This window comes from Mixophyes fleayi, chromosome 1 (assembly GCF_038048845.1).
Source record: "Mixophyes fleayi isolate aMixFle1 chromosome 1, aMixFle1.hap1, whole genome shotgun sequence".
In the NCBI taxonomy this organism is placed as follows: Eukaryota; Metazoa; Chordata; class Amphibia; order Anura; family Limnodynastidae; genus Mixophyes; species Mixophyes fleayi.
In genome coordinates, this window is record NC_134402.1 from 18,894,847 (window position 1) to 18,911,748 (window position 16,902).

Genomic DNA, 16,902 nt, shown 5'->3' on the forward strand with positions numbered 1-16,902 from the left:
TGGCACTCTCCATCCTGCTACACATGGCACTCTCCATTCTGCTACACATGGCACTCTCCATCCTGCTACACATGGCACTCTCCGTCCTGCTACACATGGCACTCTCCGTCCTGCTACCCATGGCACTCTCCATCCTGCTACACATGGCACTCTCCATTCTGCTACACATGGCACTCACCCTCCTGCTACACATGGCACTCTCCATCCTGCTACCCATGGCACTCTCCATCCTGCTACACATGGCACTCACCCTCCTGCTACACATGGCACTCTCCCTCCTGCTACACATGGCACTCTCCATCCTGCTACCCATGGCACTCTCCTCCTGCTACACATGGCACTTTCCATCCTGCTACCCATGGCACTCACCCTCCTGCTACACATGGCACTCACCATCCTGCTACACATGGCACTCTCCATCCTGCTACACATGGCACTCTCCCTCCTGCTACACATGGCACTCTCCATCCTGCTACCCATGGCACTCACCCTCCTGCTACACATGGCACTCTCCATCCTGCTACACATGGCACTCTCCATCCTGCTGCACATGGCACTCTCCATCCTGCTGCACATGGCACTCTCCATCCTGCTGCACATGGCACTCTCCATCCTGCTACCCATGGCACTCTCCATCCTGCTACACATGGCACTCTCCATCCTGCTACCCATGGCACTCTCCCCTCCTGCTACCCATGGCACTCACCCTCCTGCTACACATGGCACTCTCCATCCTGCTACACATGGCACTCTCCATCCTGCTGCACATGGCACTCTCCATCCTGCTACACATGGCACTCTCCATCCTGCTACACATGGCACTCTCCCTCCTGCTACACATGGCACTCACCCTCCTGCTACACATGGCACTCTCCATCCTGCTACACATGGCACTCTCCATCCTGCTGCACATGGCACTCTCCATCCTGCTACACATGGCACTCTCCATCCTGCTACACATGGCACTCTCCATCCTGCTACACATGGCACTCTCCATCCTGCTACACATGGCACTCTCCATCCTGCTACACATGGCACTCACCATCCTGCTACCCATGGCACTCTCCATCCTGCTACCCATGGCACTCACCCTCCTGCTACACATGGCACTCTCCATCCTGCTACACATGGCACTCTCCATCCTGCTGCACATGGCACTCTCCATCCTGCCTGCACATGGCACTCTCCATCCTGCTGCACATGGCACTCTCCATCCTGCTACACATGGCACTCTCCCTCCTGCTACACATGGCACTCTCCATCCTGCTACCCATGGCACTCTCCCTCCTGCTACACATGGCACTTTCCATCCTGCTACCCATGGCACTCACCCTCCTGCTACACATGGCACTCACCATCCTGCTACACATGGCACTCTCCATCCTGCTACACATGGCACTCTCCCTCCTGCTACACATGGCACTCTCCATCCTGCTACACATGGCACTCTCCATCCTGCTACACATGGCACTCTCCATCCTGCTACACATGGCACTCACCATCCTGCTACACATGGCACTCACCCTCCTGCTACCCATGGCACTCTCCATCCTGCTACACATGGCACTCTCCCTCCTGCTACACATGGCACTCTCCATCCTGCTACACATGGCACTCACCATCCTGCTACACATGGCACTCTCCATCCTGCTACACATGGCACTCACCCTCCTGCTACACATGGCACTCACCATCCTGCTACACATGGCACTCTCCATCCTGCTACACATGGCACTCTCCCTCCTGCTACACATGGCACTCTCCATCCTGCTACACATGGCACTCACCATCCTGCTACACATGGCACTCTCCATCCTGCTACCCATGGCACTCTCCCTCCTGCTACACATGGCACTCTCCATCCTGCTACCCATGGCACTCACCCTCCTGCTACACATGGCACTCACCATCCTGCTACACATGGCACTCTCCCTCCTGCTACACATGGCACTCTCCATCCTGCTACACATGCACTCACCATCCTGCTACACATGGCACTCTCCATCCTGCTACACATGGCACTCTCCATCCTGCTACCCATGGTACTCTCCATCCTGCTGCACATGGCACTCACCATCCTGCTACACATGGCACTCTCCATCCTGCTACACATGGCACTCTCCATCCTGCTACCCATGGCACTCACCCTCCTGCTACACATGGCACTCTCCATCCTGCTACACATGGCACTCTCCATCCTGCTGCACATGGCACTCTCCATCCTGCTACACATGGCACTCTCCATCCTGCTACACATGGCACTCTCCATCCTGCTACACATGGCACTCTCCATTCTGCTACACATGGCACTCACCCTCCTGCTACACATGGCACTCTCCATCCTGCTACCCATGGCACTCTCCCTCCTGCTACACATGGCACTCACCCTCCTGCTACACATGGCACTATCCCTCCTGCTACACATGGCACTCTCCATCCTGCTACCCATGGCACTCTCCCTCCTGCTACACATGGCACTCTCCATCCTGCTACCCATGGCACTCACCCTCCTGCTACACATGGCACTCACCCTCCTGCTACACATGGCACTCTCCATCCTGCTACACATGGCACTCTCCATCCTGCTACCCATGGCACTCTCCCTCCTGCTACACATGGCACTCACCCTCCTGCTTAGGGACACATAACTCATTCTCACAGGGCACCTGGACATGAATTCTTTCTCCGTGTGCTAACACTCATCGGGACTATATCCAGGGGCTCTCTTCACTCACTGCTGTCACACACAGGTTCTTCTGTGGCAGCGGTCACTCACTCACCCCTATCCTGGGCCTCTGGCTGCCATCCATCCATGCCTTTCTATTTCAGGCACTTTACCAGCAGCTTCTCATCCACAGGCTCTACTTTGCTGCTGGCCTTTGTAGTGGGGGACTCCCCCCCTTCTGTCAACTGTCATCCAGGGGTCACTCTCATATAGGGCTGAATCCTCTCATGTTCTCCCCTGCACTGGTGCCTCTCCTGGGGGTACCCCTGAAGGTGGGGATACCCCCATTGCCCCTTTCTCTGGGGTTCTTTGATGCCCTCACTGGACCATTAACTTTGCAGCTCTGTACTAGGCTCTTACTGCTGGGGTCACTGTCTCCCTTACAGGGGTGGCTCAAGAGGTGGCACTCTACTGCCATTGGGCTGTTTCCTGCCCCTAGTAGGCTTTCTAGGATGTCCCCTGGTGCCTCTGGTCCTTCGTGGCACCTGCTCTGCCCCCACCTCTTTCACTTGCAGGGGGCCTGGGTCTACCTCCTCCCTCCCAGGTCCTGGTTAGAAAATGTCTCTCCTCTCTCAGCACGTATCATCGTTAACTACGCCCCCATCGATCATCAACCATGCCCCCCATCGATGATGCGGTCACTTGCGACATCAGGGGGCGGGACCTAATGGTCGCCCTACTTACACCCTTACAGGGATTTAGCGGTACAGGTTGTATGAGGGATATGTGAGAGAGTTACAGCTATTACAGGGTACCTGTTGCATAAAAGACCATCCTCATCCAAGTGAAGAGAAGGCTATTAATAAATGTATTTGGTTACATATTAGTGGGTTTCATCATTCTATAGAAGTACGATGGGTATGTTTGCAATTAAGGCATTTTATTGTACTTAAGTATGTGCGTATACTGCAGTCAGTTCTATCTGTCTACGTACAGAAAGTACTTATTACGTCCACCCAAATTCAAATCAAAACGCATCTTGAGATCTGCTCGGATTTGAACGCGTGCGGAGCTACACACAAGTTCTGTGCTCTATTTTTAAAACACTTATTTGCAAGTTGCGTTTGGACATGAGTCCAGCCCATAGTGACGAAGCCTAGACAAGGTGGAGGCCATCATCAGAACATCTGAGGAGTTCACCAAAAGTCTAGATTGCCAGAGAGTGCAACAGAAAACCATGTGGATATCCCTATTACCGAACTCTGACCTGAGCTCCAACATCTGTAGAACCAGTTCCTGGAATGAGTCATAAAAGGTGTTTGTTCTAGAGATAAAAGGTGTCTTTGACGTATATCAGAAGGAGTGGAGTGATATTGTATATTTACATATATAGAATTGAATGCTATAAAATCAGTCTCGTTTCTCTTGTCTGTGTAAACAACTTTCTAAAATCTGTACAGACTTTGCTTTGAAAACTGGTAAAATAAGACTGGGTACACACTACAGGGTTTTCAGCCGATTATTGTACCAATCACATGAGAAACGACCGTTCGGCTCGATATCTCATGAATGTGTACGCTGCAACGATGAGCGATTATCATTCCAAAGCTCATCGTATCGCTTCATTTGATTTTTAACTGGGCAAAAAAATCTCGTTGAGCGGTGTCGTTCCTATTCTGCAGTGTGTATGTACTCAGCACCAGCAGTGTCCATAGATCTCTATGGACTGTGCAGAGTCAGGAACTTTTCAGCCGATGGTTATGACTGATGAAGAGCACAGATCTGACTGTAAGTCTTGTAAAACGTGTATAGTGTGTACACATGGATCGGCTGATCGGGACTTTTTTAATTTTATTTTAATGTAGTTTGTAAAATCGTTAAAGATGTCGCATCGGGAGAAATTTTCTGTAGTGCGTCCCCAGCCATTGCTGTTATTATATCGCCTTTAGTAAGGCCCTGAGTGATTAATTTCCTCCACAGCATCCTTTGATGTGTTTGTTCCCAGGGGCGGGCTGGCCCGGGGGGCAGGAGGGCCGCTCAGTCTTACCGGTGTTAGGGCCGGGGAGTAGGCTGGCCAGCCGCCCCCCGGATGCAATAAAGTGTATTTTCACGGGCGGTCGCATCACAATATACGTGATACGGCCGCGTGAGCGCACAGGCAGCCGCATCCCGTGACACGTGATGCGGCCGCCTGTGCGCCTCCCGGGCTGACATCTGCCAGCCTGCGCCTGTTTGTTCCTGACAATCCCCGAGCTACCTCCCGATTTAGGCAGGACAGTCCTGATTGGAGAGCTCTGTCCTGCTATCCTGACCGGGAGAGCTTTGTCCCGCAGGTGGGAAAGCTGGGAAATGTTCTGTTCTGTGAGCACAGCCATGAGAGAAAGGGGAGCAGAGAACTGGGCTTCCAAAGGCCTCAAAATTGTTATGCACACCCCTGTCATGTGGCCACGCCGCCCATCATGATGTGACCACACCCCAAGCGTGATGTAACCACGCCCCCCTGCCCCGATGCCGCCTACCCAAATGTTGGGAGGTATGCAATTAGCACCCCCACGTTTCACTGACTACAGATCACAATATCAGGATTACACTTTGTGATTACTTGCATGGTGAACTATATAATTGTTACAGTAATACCAGCTTGACTTGAATATGCCTTGTTTGGTATAGGGACACAATGCTGGTTACTACGTGCCTAGGGTGTGTCGCTGTGTCACTTATTCCTCATTAGTAACTGAAAAATGCTTTTCATGTTCTTAGTTTATGGTATAAGCGAGTTATGCAGTTATCTTGTTCTGCCCTCCCAATGCCCTAAAAGGGTTAATCTCAGTCACTCAGATAAGGTCAATAACTGCAATATTTACTAAACAATCTTCTTATGCCTTATTCTGTTCTGGTTTCCTCATTCCTCCCACAATGACAGCTCGTGTCCTCTGTCGACTGAGAAACAGACTTAGAGACCCAACAGAAAGCACCTGAAATTGTTTTCCTCTCTTTTAAAGGGATTTTAAACTGCGTGATACGTCCAATATCTATCTGGATTATAAATTTACAAAAGAACACACAAAAAAACCCATTGAAATAATGAAACCTATTATATTAAGTGTTACATAAAAGTGTTTTTTATTTCCATGAAATACATTTATTAGGATGTTGTTAATGTCTACTAAACATAAAATACAGTTTTAAACTTGCTCCTTATTGCAAACACATGTTATAGCATGCATACCAGGCTGTCGTCACTAATACTCAGGACTTAGACTAGTTTTGTAGCTGGAGCAAGAGAGAACATGTGTTTTCAAGCAGGAGCAACTGTAAAAATGCATTTTATGTACAGGCAACATTAATAACAACCTGATAAATGTATTTCATGGGGGGAAAAAAAGAATACATTTTTTTTATATTAATTAATGACTGCATTATTAACAGGTGACAATAGTTGATTACTTATTTTTGTGTGTGTTCTCCTGGGACTTTATATTCCATATATGTATTGTACATATCCAGCAGTGTATTGTATCCCTCAAAGCAAAGCAGACCTAGAGCCGTATTCAATAAGAGACATTTCTTCAGATCCCCTTGTAGCACAATACTATATGCGTGTGTTAATGAATCAGGCCCTCAATGTTTTAGGTCCCCGTAGCCATCTCGGTTCTCCTAAGGGCAACACTGGCTCTTGAGACCAAGTAGTGGAAATGTTACAGTGGATGGATATGATTTTGTATTAGTAAATTGCAGCGATTTAAATGCCATCTTTATTTTTCTTGCTAGAGTGAAGAATGGGTTTTGCGGAGAGTGAGTTCCTCAAATACCTGAGACGTCACATGGATCTTCTGGAACAGATAAAAATCAATGAGATGTTATTCCATCTGGCAGGAGTCTTAACCCCGGCTACTGTGGTAATGAACAACTATAAACAAATCTAATTACCAATAACAGGTTTATGTATCACGTTGGGTAGAAAAGATGTGCTCACCTTGATTGGAGACAGGTCTGGGTGTCATAAGGGAGCGTTACAAGATTGATTTTCCTGCACTCAATTTTGATCATGTATACAATACATTAATACTACAGTCTTTCAGAGGGTTGGGTACTATATAACGACACTGCAAATGCCAACAGTACTTAGCCCGACATGATTACACCGAAGACCTCATAGCCGACAGACTGGTCACACAGCTGAAGATCCCGGCACAATTACTAACTTAACAGCTCGTAAGACAATGTGTCCATTCAATGTGACGTCATCGGACTGTGCCGGGATCTTCAGCTGCCGCAATTTCTTTAAATCTTTGTTTTGTGTTACCAGTCTGTCGGCTCTGAACTCTATCTGCAATGTACTCTCAGCTTAGGCTCTAATACTCTATCTGCAGTGTACTCTCAGCTTAGACACTAAGGGCTAGATTTACTAAGCTGCGGGTTTGAAAAAGTGGGGATGTTGCCTATAGCAACCAATCAGATTCTAGCTGTCATTTTGTAGAAGGTACTAAATAAATGAAAGCTAGAATCTGATTGGTTGCTATAGGCAACATCCCCACTTTTTCAAACCCGCAGCTTAGTAAATCTAGCCCTAACACTCTATCTGCAGTGTAATCTCAGCTTAGACACTAACACTCTATCTGCAGTGTACTCTCAGCTTAGACACTAACACTCTATCTGCAGTGTACTCTCAGCTTAGACACTAACACTCTATCTTCAGTGTACTCTCAGCTTAGGCTCTGACACTCTATCTTCAGTGTATGCACGTTGCCACTTGCAGCAATCCCTTCTTCTGTCCAGGGTTCTCTGCTCTGGGGACTCTCCCCATATTCAGGGCACACATTCCTTGCTCCTTGCTGCAGTCACTGTGCTCACGCTCCCAGGCAAGTCTGAGAGAGCCTGGGACATCCCACGTCCCCAGCTATATCACATCACCTCTCTTCTCTCACTGTCTCCTCTGTATCTCCCCCACCCTTTTTTACAGCCCCCCTTTTTCTCAGTCACTACTAGACTGGTCTGGGTTCTCACCATAGCACCCAGCCTGAGTCCCTTCAATTTCCACAAACACCTAACTCCTATATCTATCTATCTATCTATCTAATATCTATCTATCTCATATCTATCTATCTATCTAGCGAGTTAAGTGTCCAAGTAATTTCTGGAGACCATCACTTCATATAAAAATACAGTTTTTATTATTGCATCTAAAAATCCAAATCAAAGTTGCTCCATAGCATATACAAGTTGCAGAACGTTAGGAGCATATCAATATTATACTCATCTTGAGATGAACGGAGCATAGTTCATGATTGTGTATGTTGGGCAACCCCCCAGCATCCTGCCCTGTTCGTTGGTGAAGTGGGAGGGAGTAAGGCTAACCACATCTTCCCGGCCCGCCCCTGCTGTAATTGGACGAAATTGGATTGGTTTAACAGACGAACGGGGCCTAAAGACACGATTCGTTGCATGGAGATCTCACCTCCCAGATGGGAGATCTCCAAAGTAGGCAAGTGTGCAATGAAGGCAGTAGGATACCCCTTACTCGTATACCTCCACTTCCACCACTCTATATATACATACAGTATACATATGTAAATAGCTGATGATGATGATAGAGTAATTGATGGATTATGGAATATCACCTAATATTATAGATTTGCATAAGGTTAAATTTATTGGGGCATATTCAATTATGATTCGCGGCCGTGATTCCGGACAGCTTCACCTATAAAGTGTCATTAAGGTAGCACAATATAGCAGATTCTGTGCGCGCTGCGGTACCAGGACCCGTGCGGCCGAGCGCAATTGCGGCCGCGAATCGTAAATGAATATGCCCATTGGGTCTTATTCATTATCGAATGTAAGACAAAAAAATGAGTAAGTTTTCTCCTGGACAAAACCATGTTACAATGCAAGGGGTGCAAAATTAGTTTATTATTTTGTACATAAATTAAATACTGATTTTACATGTAGCACACAAATACTTGATAGATTTATTTCTACACTGAAATTTAAAGTTAATCTAGGGCATGCACTACTCCAACTACAAATCTGCCATCACATTTTAAATTTACCTCCCCCTCCAATGCCACATAGTTTTGCCAAGGTGTAAAGTTACTCATTTTTTTTGCTTTACTTTCCTTAATGAATCAGGCCCTGAGTGTTGAATATACATCTACTATATAACATTTATGTAGTATGACACTTCCTGTTTGAAGTATTTCTCCTAATATGTATCTAATTTGCATGATTTATAGGAGAGCCTGCAGAGAAGTGTGATTAACAATGGCAATTCCAACACGCTGTTGGATTTTGTCAGTGATCTGAGTAAAAGAGATAACTGGGTAAATAATTTAATAAGTGCTCTCGAACAATGTGGACTCACAGACCTGGCTGATAAATTCCAGAGGACTTATGACTTATATCAGCCCCAAAGACGTAAGTAAAAACTATTATAATACAGTTAATACAGTATATAATACAAGTCCTGAGGGCAACTGAGTACAGTGGTACGAATCAAGTTAATCGGAAAGGGGTCTGTTAAAGATGAACATCTGGAGAAGCGGTTATAGTAGTTGAGGATCACATATACATTGTCCCTGACATCATGTAACACTGAGGTGGTTTCTATGAATATTAAATTGGAGTTTATATACATACTAGCTATTGTACCCAGCGTTGCTCTGGTTTAAATCTTTAAGTTTTTAAGTTATCAATGAGTTGGATGTAACTGTCAACATTTTAAAAATAATTAGCAGCTTAGCAGCTCTTCTAGCCCACCCATGAGGTGGCTGTCCAGTGTTGTTTTTGTTTTTATATTAAATGTTATCCAAATCCATCCAGTGGAAGGCCCAGAACAGGCTCCCCGGGTCAAAGTTCTGCCCGGCGTACACCAACGGGAGGTCCGACCGGGACCTCAACACCCTAGTATGTCTTCTGGGATCCAATGTTACCAGTCTGGAAAGTCTTCGTCCAAATCCTTCAAGTGGAAGGCCCAGAACAGGCTCCCCAGTATAAAAATTCTTCCCAGTGTACTTCAACAGGAGGTCCGACTGGGACCCGAATCCTCCTAAATCCTGGCCAGGAGGCAACTGGACTACCTTGCGTAGGTTTCATCCAAATCAGTGTAGGCGTGTCAAAGATATTCACCTACAAACAAACAAACAAACTTCTTCTTTTTAGATAGATAGATAGATAGATAGATAGATAGATAGATAATGGATAGACAGAGAGATAGATAGATATAAGATGGATAGATAGACAGTTAGTTATATAGATAGATAGATATAACATAGATAGATATAAGATATATAGATATAAGATAGATAGATAGATAATGTATAGACAGAGAGATAGATATAAGATATATAGATATAAGATGGATAGATAGATAGATAGATAGATAGATAATGGATAGACAGAAAGATAGATAGATATAAGATGGATAGATAGACAGTTAGATAGATAGATATAAGATATATATATATAAGATGGATAGATAGATAGATAGATAGATAGATAGATAGATAGATAATGTATAGACAGAGAGATAGATAGATATAAGATGGATAGATAGACAGATAGATAGATAGATATAAGATAGATAGATAGATATAAGATATATAGATATAAGATGGATAGATAGATAGATAGATAGATAGATAGATAGATAGATAGATAGATAATGGATAGACAGAAAGATAGATAGATATAAGATGGATAGATAGATAGACAGTTAGATAGATAGATAGATAGATAGATATAAGATAGATAGATATAAGATATATAGATATAAGATGGATAGATAGATAGATAGATAGATAGATAGATAGATAGATAGATAGATAGATAGATAGATAGATAGATAATGGATAGACAGAGAGATAGATAGATATAAGATGGATAGATAGACAGTTAGATAGATAGATAGATAGATATAAGATATATAGATATAAGATAGATAGATAGATAGATAGATAATGTATAGACAGAGGGATAGATATAAGATGGATAGATAGATAGACAGTTAGATAGATAGATAGATATAAGATAGATAGATATAAGATATATAGATATAAGATGGATAGATAGATAGGTAGATAGATAGATAGATAGATAGATAGATAGATAGATAGATAGATAGATAGATAATGGATAGACAGAAAGATAGATAGATATAAGATGGATAGATAGACAGTTAGATAGATAGATATAAGATAGATAGATATAAGATATATAGATATAAGATGGATAGATAGATAGATAGATAGATAATGTATAGACAGAGAGATAGATAGATAGATAGATAGATATAAGATGGATAGATAGATAGATAGACAGTTAGATAGATAGATAGATAGATAGATATAAGATAGATAGATATAAGATAGATAGATATAAGATAGATAGATGGATAGATAGATAGATAGATAGATAGATAGATAGATAGATAGACAGTTAGATAGATAGATATAAGATAGATATAAGATGGATAGATAGATAGATAGATGGATAGATGATTATAGTAAGGAGTACATTATTCCATATATAACTTTATAATATAGCATACTTGAAGATCCCGGAGGGGAGATCAAGTCACAAGAGGAGAGGGGGTGTGGTGATGTGACTGCACAATTATAAGTCCGCCCCCTGACGCTATGTGATATTTACGAGATGGGGGCGGGGATTAATAATTACCCCCAGTGAAAATTTTCTCTCTTTAGTAAATAGATCCCACAGAGACAATCAAAAGTTTATGTGAGTTTGGGGAATGTGGGTGTGTTTAGGGCCTCTTTTACTCTAATTGTGGGGGGGGGCTTGGGAATTTCATAGGTGTTAGTGCTTTGGAGAACTGAGAATGATAATCTAAGCACTATCAGATGCACCATCTTGCAGAATATTAAGTGACTCTCTGGTCATTTCCCCAGTGAATTGTGTAAAACAATTCCTAGATCTGGGCTGTCCATTCCACTTGTGTGAAAAAAAATATATTTCTCAAACCGTTGTTCAATTAATTATTTTTTTATTATTTTCATCTGTTATTACCATCCTGATACATTGGCTCATATAACAGTTTGACATACCTGCTTTATATTAACTGGTAAAATAAAAACATATGAAATAATGTTCTTTTAGTGCATTAGTATTTATATAATTTTCACGCATTTGCACTAATTGACAGCCTATGTAAGGTGTGTACCTCACACACAGTACCAGCAGGGCATGGGAAACCATACAATCATAGGGACCATAAAAACGAAGAAATATATTGCTATATAGGCATATAAAATAAGATACACACTTATCTGCCTTGCTTAACCCTGTCTACAGACTTCTGGCCATATCTGTGACCATTAGTGACAACAGTTTTCAGAAGACCATAGATTACTGCTCACTAATTGGTCCAATAACACCATGTGACCTGTGCAGGGGTTTCTGGGATAGGTCGTTGTGCTTACGGTATACCATTATTCCCAGAGACAAATGTCGCTCTTTTTATAGGGAACACAGAGCCCGAATCTCCTCAATCTCTACCTCCCACGACATTCAATCAACAGCCACCACTATGTCAACCAGATGGTTTTAAACGTACCTCAAGTCTCCCACTTCAGCTGCCATCCCTGGACCCACAGCGAGATCAAAGGTTCAGCCAGATCCAACCTGACCAAGAGACGACTCAGCGCCCACCATCCCAAAACAACAGCGGGTCGCCATCTCTGCCTCAGCCAACTCAACCGAGCATTCCACCACCGCAGAGCTCGATTCCTGTCAACATCCAACTGGACAGCAAGACATCTAAAGATAAGACCTCTATGTTGCCAATACCGGAGACAACCCCTTTTCATGCTGCACTCCCTGCGGATAGAGATGAGGTCGTAAGTGTGGTATGTGTGTTTGGGCTTTCTTAGAAATATACAGTATAAGTATTTATGTAACTCTGAGAGGGTCTCCTAACCACGGTTTGTGAAGATATTTTACATGTCTAAATGTTCTGCTTGGATTCATTTCCTTACATACAAGACCTGGCCATAGATAGCTACTTCTACTTCTATGAACTGCTTAGCAGTCATTTTAATTAGACGTGTTCGGCAGAATTTCACAGCAGAGTATGAAAGCTGACATAAAATGACAAGAATAAACAATACACGACTATCTGTTAGGCCAACCTGTGGCTCCCCAGGTATTGTGAAACTACACATCCCAGCATACCTTGCTAGCTATCGGTTGGCTAGCTACTGGCAAAGCATGCTGGGGCTCGTAGTTTCACAACACCTAGAGAGCCACAGGTTGGCCAGGGCTGTATTATACTCTGAACATAACATGTCTGTGGACATAATCGAAATACTGACATGGTCCTTCCATTAATACTGCACATCCTGACGGTCTTAAGTTTCTTGGACCCCCCTACCTAGTGCTGGAAAAACCAGAGTTCAGACCTATAGGAAGCGAATCTGGCTCTGCACGGGCGGATGGAGCCAGAGCCGTGGACTACCTGGTCCTCAGGCGGTCGCCCCATCCAGCCCCATTATAATTTACCAATTCCTAGAGGCAGCCCGGTGCCAACTAATTTATACGGCCCTTACCTCTCTGTGCCCCAGGTCATTAAAAATCTCAATGTTGCCAACAGACGTGAAAGACGTACAAAGGTCTTAATACAGCAATTTTTTCAATTTTTTAAGTGTTTTAAGAATAAACAAAAAAAGCAAGAGCACAGCATAAGTTTCCATTTGTTGACAGATTAAAAAAAAAAGGCAGACGTACATTTTTTTTATAAATCTTTGTATGTATACAACGTAATGTAAAAGAATGATTTAATACTGTGATGCTTTGCAAGCATTTATGTATGTATTTAATGTGTGCAAAGCGCTTAGAAGTGCAGATAAATCGAAGAAATTATATGTAAACATTTCCATAAGCTGTACGGACAACATTAGGGGCATTGTCAGAATGTGATCAGCGCTTACTGTTTATTTTACCTCCACACAATATTCACAATGAAAGTATCATATACAATATAATGTAATATACTTGTCACAGACGTGACTTTAGTACCTGCAAGTATAGGCACTACTACACCAGGAGGCGCGGAGTCTAACACGCCGCTGGTATTCACCAGGGACCCCCGCAAGGAAGTTTGGACTTAGCGGCAACGACGTGCAGGTCGCGCCCCCCCCAGGTAGCTACTTGCGAGATACGGAGAAACACGTAGTCAACAGGCAGAGTCAGGAACCAACCGGGCAGATGAGGTACCGAATCAGGAGACAGAGAATGGTCAGCAGGCCGAGGTCAAAACCAGAATATCAGGATGGAACACAAGGAGAATCCGAAGGCGAGGTCAGGAAGCCGGGTCAAACACAGGAGACAAGATAACACTAATGCAGGAACGCTGGAGCCTAGGTAAACCAGTTGCTCTGGCACCCTAATGGTGTCAGAGCAAAGTATAAATAGGAAGTGGTCTGACCGCCGACAGGAAATCCAGAAGCGCGTCCCGTTGCTATAGTGACGAGCGCTCCTGCGCACCTCGCCGCCGGAAAAACGCGTCCCCGTTGCTTGGCAATGGGGCGCTCAGGAGACAGACGTCCGTCCCTGCCTAACGAGGAGGCGCAGGGACGGCGTCTGACAATACTATATACATTAGTCACAGGGGAATATTGTACAATATTATCCCCATTCCCACATTTATTACCGTTACTTTGGTAAAAAGTAACACAGTTTTTCGCGCGCGAGCAGAAACCAGTGTTACTTCAGTCACAATATATCCGCGCGAGGTGTTTCCCCTGAAGGGAAGGTTCAGGCATGGAACTGGCAGACAATGTGGTCAGATAATGATTATATTATATACTCTTCCTGGTCTCAACTGGGTTCACGGTGGCCTGACAGTGAAAACGATGGAGCGGTCAGCAGCAGCCAGTGGCTGCGGAGCTGTTGCGGAACTACAAGTTACAGCAAGCCTATCTTGGGTGGAGGGCACTTGTTGTCAGGGCAATGTGCTTGACACTTGTCGACTTTTATGGCCTCCACTCTGGGAGATCTCATATGTGGGGAACCAAGTAGCACGTGTACATATAATATATACTAAAGTATGGTATGTAAGAATCCTGCCCGAGTATAGTCTACAAACTGCAATGTATGTATATGAAGTGTATGGTTACAATGGAAGATTATTGGATTGCCACCTTGTTTATTTATATCCTGAAATATGATGGCAAATTCTGACATTATTATAATTGAATCATCAATAGATGGTGCCTCAGGAAGAGCCGTTCTCCGGAAATCATACATCAGACATGCACCACATCCAGCCGGGTTGGGTCTGAATTTTTGACGCTGAATCTGTTGACAGTTAGGCTGTCGACACCAGAACGGCGACAGTTTACCGGACGACAGATTCAGTCTGTCTACATCCTTAAAATGTAGACACTGTGATTGTCGACAGTAGTAATGTCGACAGTCACAATGTCGACATCAGACGAGCAATGCTGGCGGGCACAAAACAGTTATGATAAATAAATAAAAACACTAATAAAGCTACAATTAACCCCACCCAGCCTTCCAAAGCACATGAGAACCTGTGCTGGCAGCTGGTGGACCGGGTGGCAATACAGTCGCCAAACCTGCCAGCCGTCGACACACAAAGGGTTAAAAAAAAAAAAAGTGTCCCCTAGTGCTGATACTAGCAAAATCAGGGGGACAAAAAGTGTGGGGTCCCCCTGATTGTATAAGAACTAGCCGGGGCTGGTGGCAATATGGCAGGGGAACCGGGACGTGACAACCAACCCCAGGCTGGTCAGCACAGAGATGGATTCCCTAGGGAGATAGAGTTCACAAAAATATTTGTACCATTGGAAATATGACTACCACCGGTACAGCCAAGTCGCTTAGTCCTGAGAAGAGTGGTCATGAGGTACAAGCTGAAGTCAAAGGATTGTTGAAGGTAGAATAATGATGGATGAAGCCAAAGTGAAGGGGTTGGAGAATGTAGAATAGAAGGGGACGAAGCTGAGGTCGAAGGATTGGAAAAGGTAGATTCAAGATGTACAGTGAAACAAAACAAGTCTTCAAAGCACAAGCCGAGAAATCCAAAACAACGCTTTGCTCCTGCACATTATGGCAGAACTGAAGGACTTTATTAAGGCTACAACCAGGTGCGATAAATGTTCTGACTGATTTGACCTTTTCACTGAAGGGCTAATTACAGAGTAAGGCAGGGTTTCCCAAACCGAGTTCTCAGGGCTCCCAAACAGTTCAGGTTTTCCATATCTCCTTACTGGAGCACAGGTGTATTCATTACTGACTGACACATTGTAACAGATCCACAGGTGGTCCTAATGATGTCACATGTGACCCAGAAAACCTGCACTGTTGGGGAGCCCTGAGGACTGGGTTTGGGAAACCCTGGAATAAGGAAAGCTGTGCAGTAATCCAAGTGAGGTGACTAGCTAGATTAATGGTCAGAGTGCTGATTGCTGATTACAGGAATTGAGAGAAGGTGTTTGGAGCCGTCAGAATGAATTGTTTTCTGACAGCTGTCATCTGGAACTAGGGTTATGAATCCTCACAGTAATTGTTTTCTGACAGCTGTCATCTGGAGCTAGTGTTGTGAATCCTCACAGGTGATAACAGAACAGTTAGTGTGGTATGGCCACGACAATTAATAAATAGGCTCCCCCAGGCAAAAGTGGTAATGTCAGAAGGACAATGGATGTAGTTGCTTAGTGAACTGGACTTAGTAGTAATACTTGATATGGAAAAGGACTTTGACAGCCTATCCTGGAACTTCTTCTGTGAAGTCCATGGTCGCATATAATTCCAGTTTTTTTTTTTAGGTACACTTCATACTTATTACATACCCCCCAGCCCCCACACCGACATGGCTGAAGTTGACTTGATGCAGCCCTCAGGGCATACACACCATTTCTGCTCCCAGTTGGTGATCCAGATTGTACAGGGATACTACTATTGACCAGATGGCTGACAATAAAATAAAGTCATTCTGCCATCAGTAGGGAAGAGGAGGGGGGCAGATAGGCCACAAGAGTTTTTGGAACATCCAGGAAGGCAAGGCTTTAATCTCTGGGAACAGTAAGAACACCGGTGGGTGGGATCTGTAATTGCTCTGTGTAGCAGGTACTTATGGACAGGATGTATAGAAAATCATCTCAACATTTTACATGAAAGGTCTCATTATAGCCCCAATTTGGTACAGGAACAATGCAAATATGGCTAATGACTACTGCGGTGGCCGCTATTCCCTTCAA

At 44.3% G+C, this 16,902-nt stretch overlaps 1 protein-coding gene and 1 long non-coding RNA gene across 7 annotated transcripts in view; one reads left to right on the forward strand and one right to left on the reverse strand.

Moving 5' to 3' along the window:
- The window catches only part of MAVS (mitochondrial antiviral signaling protein), a 37,914-nt gene that overhangs the window by 11,039 nt on the left and 9,973 nt on the right, over positions 1-16,902 (forward strand). For all 6 annotated transcript variants that reach the window (XM_075190851.1, XM_075191158.1, XM_075191000.1 and 3 more), the window contains exons 2-4: positions 6,437-6,564; positions 8,902-9,082; positions 12,146-12,528. In XM_075190851.1, coding sequence (XP_075046952.1) covers positions 6,445-6,564; positions 8,902-9,082; positions 12,146-12,528 — 684 coding nt within the window. In that variant the 5' untranslated portion in view covers positions 6,437-6,444. The remainder of the gene's footprint in view (positions 1-6,436; positions 6,565-8,901; positions 9,083-12,145; positions 12,529-16,902) is intronic.
- The window catches only part of LOC142107859 (uncharacterized), a 41,300-nt gene continuing 32,214 nt past the window's right edge, over positions 7,817-16,902 (reverse strand). The window contains exon 2 of the long non-coding RNA XR_012680034.1: positions 7,817-9,793. This is a non-coding gene — a long non-coding RNA (uncharacterized LOC142107859). The remainder of the gene's footprint in view (positions 9,794-16,902) is intronic.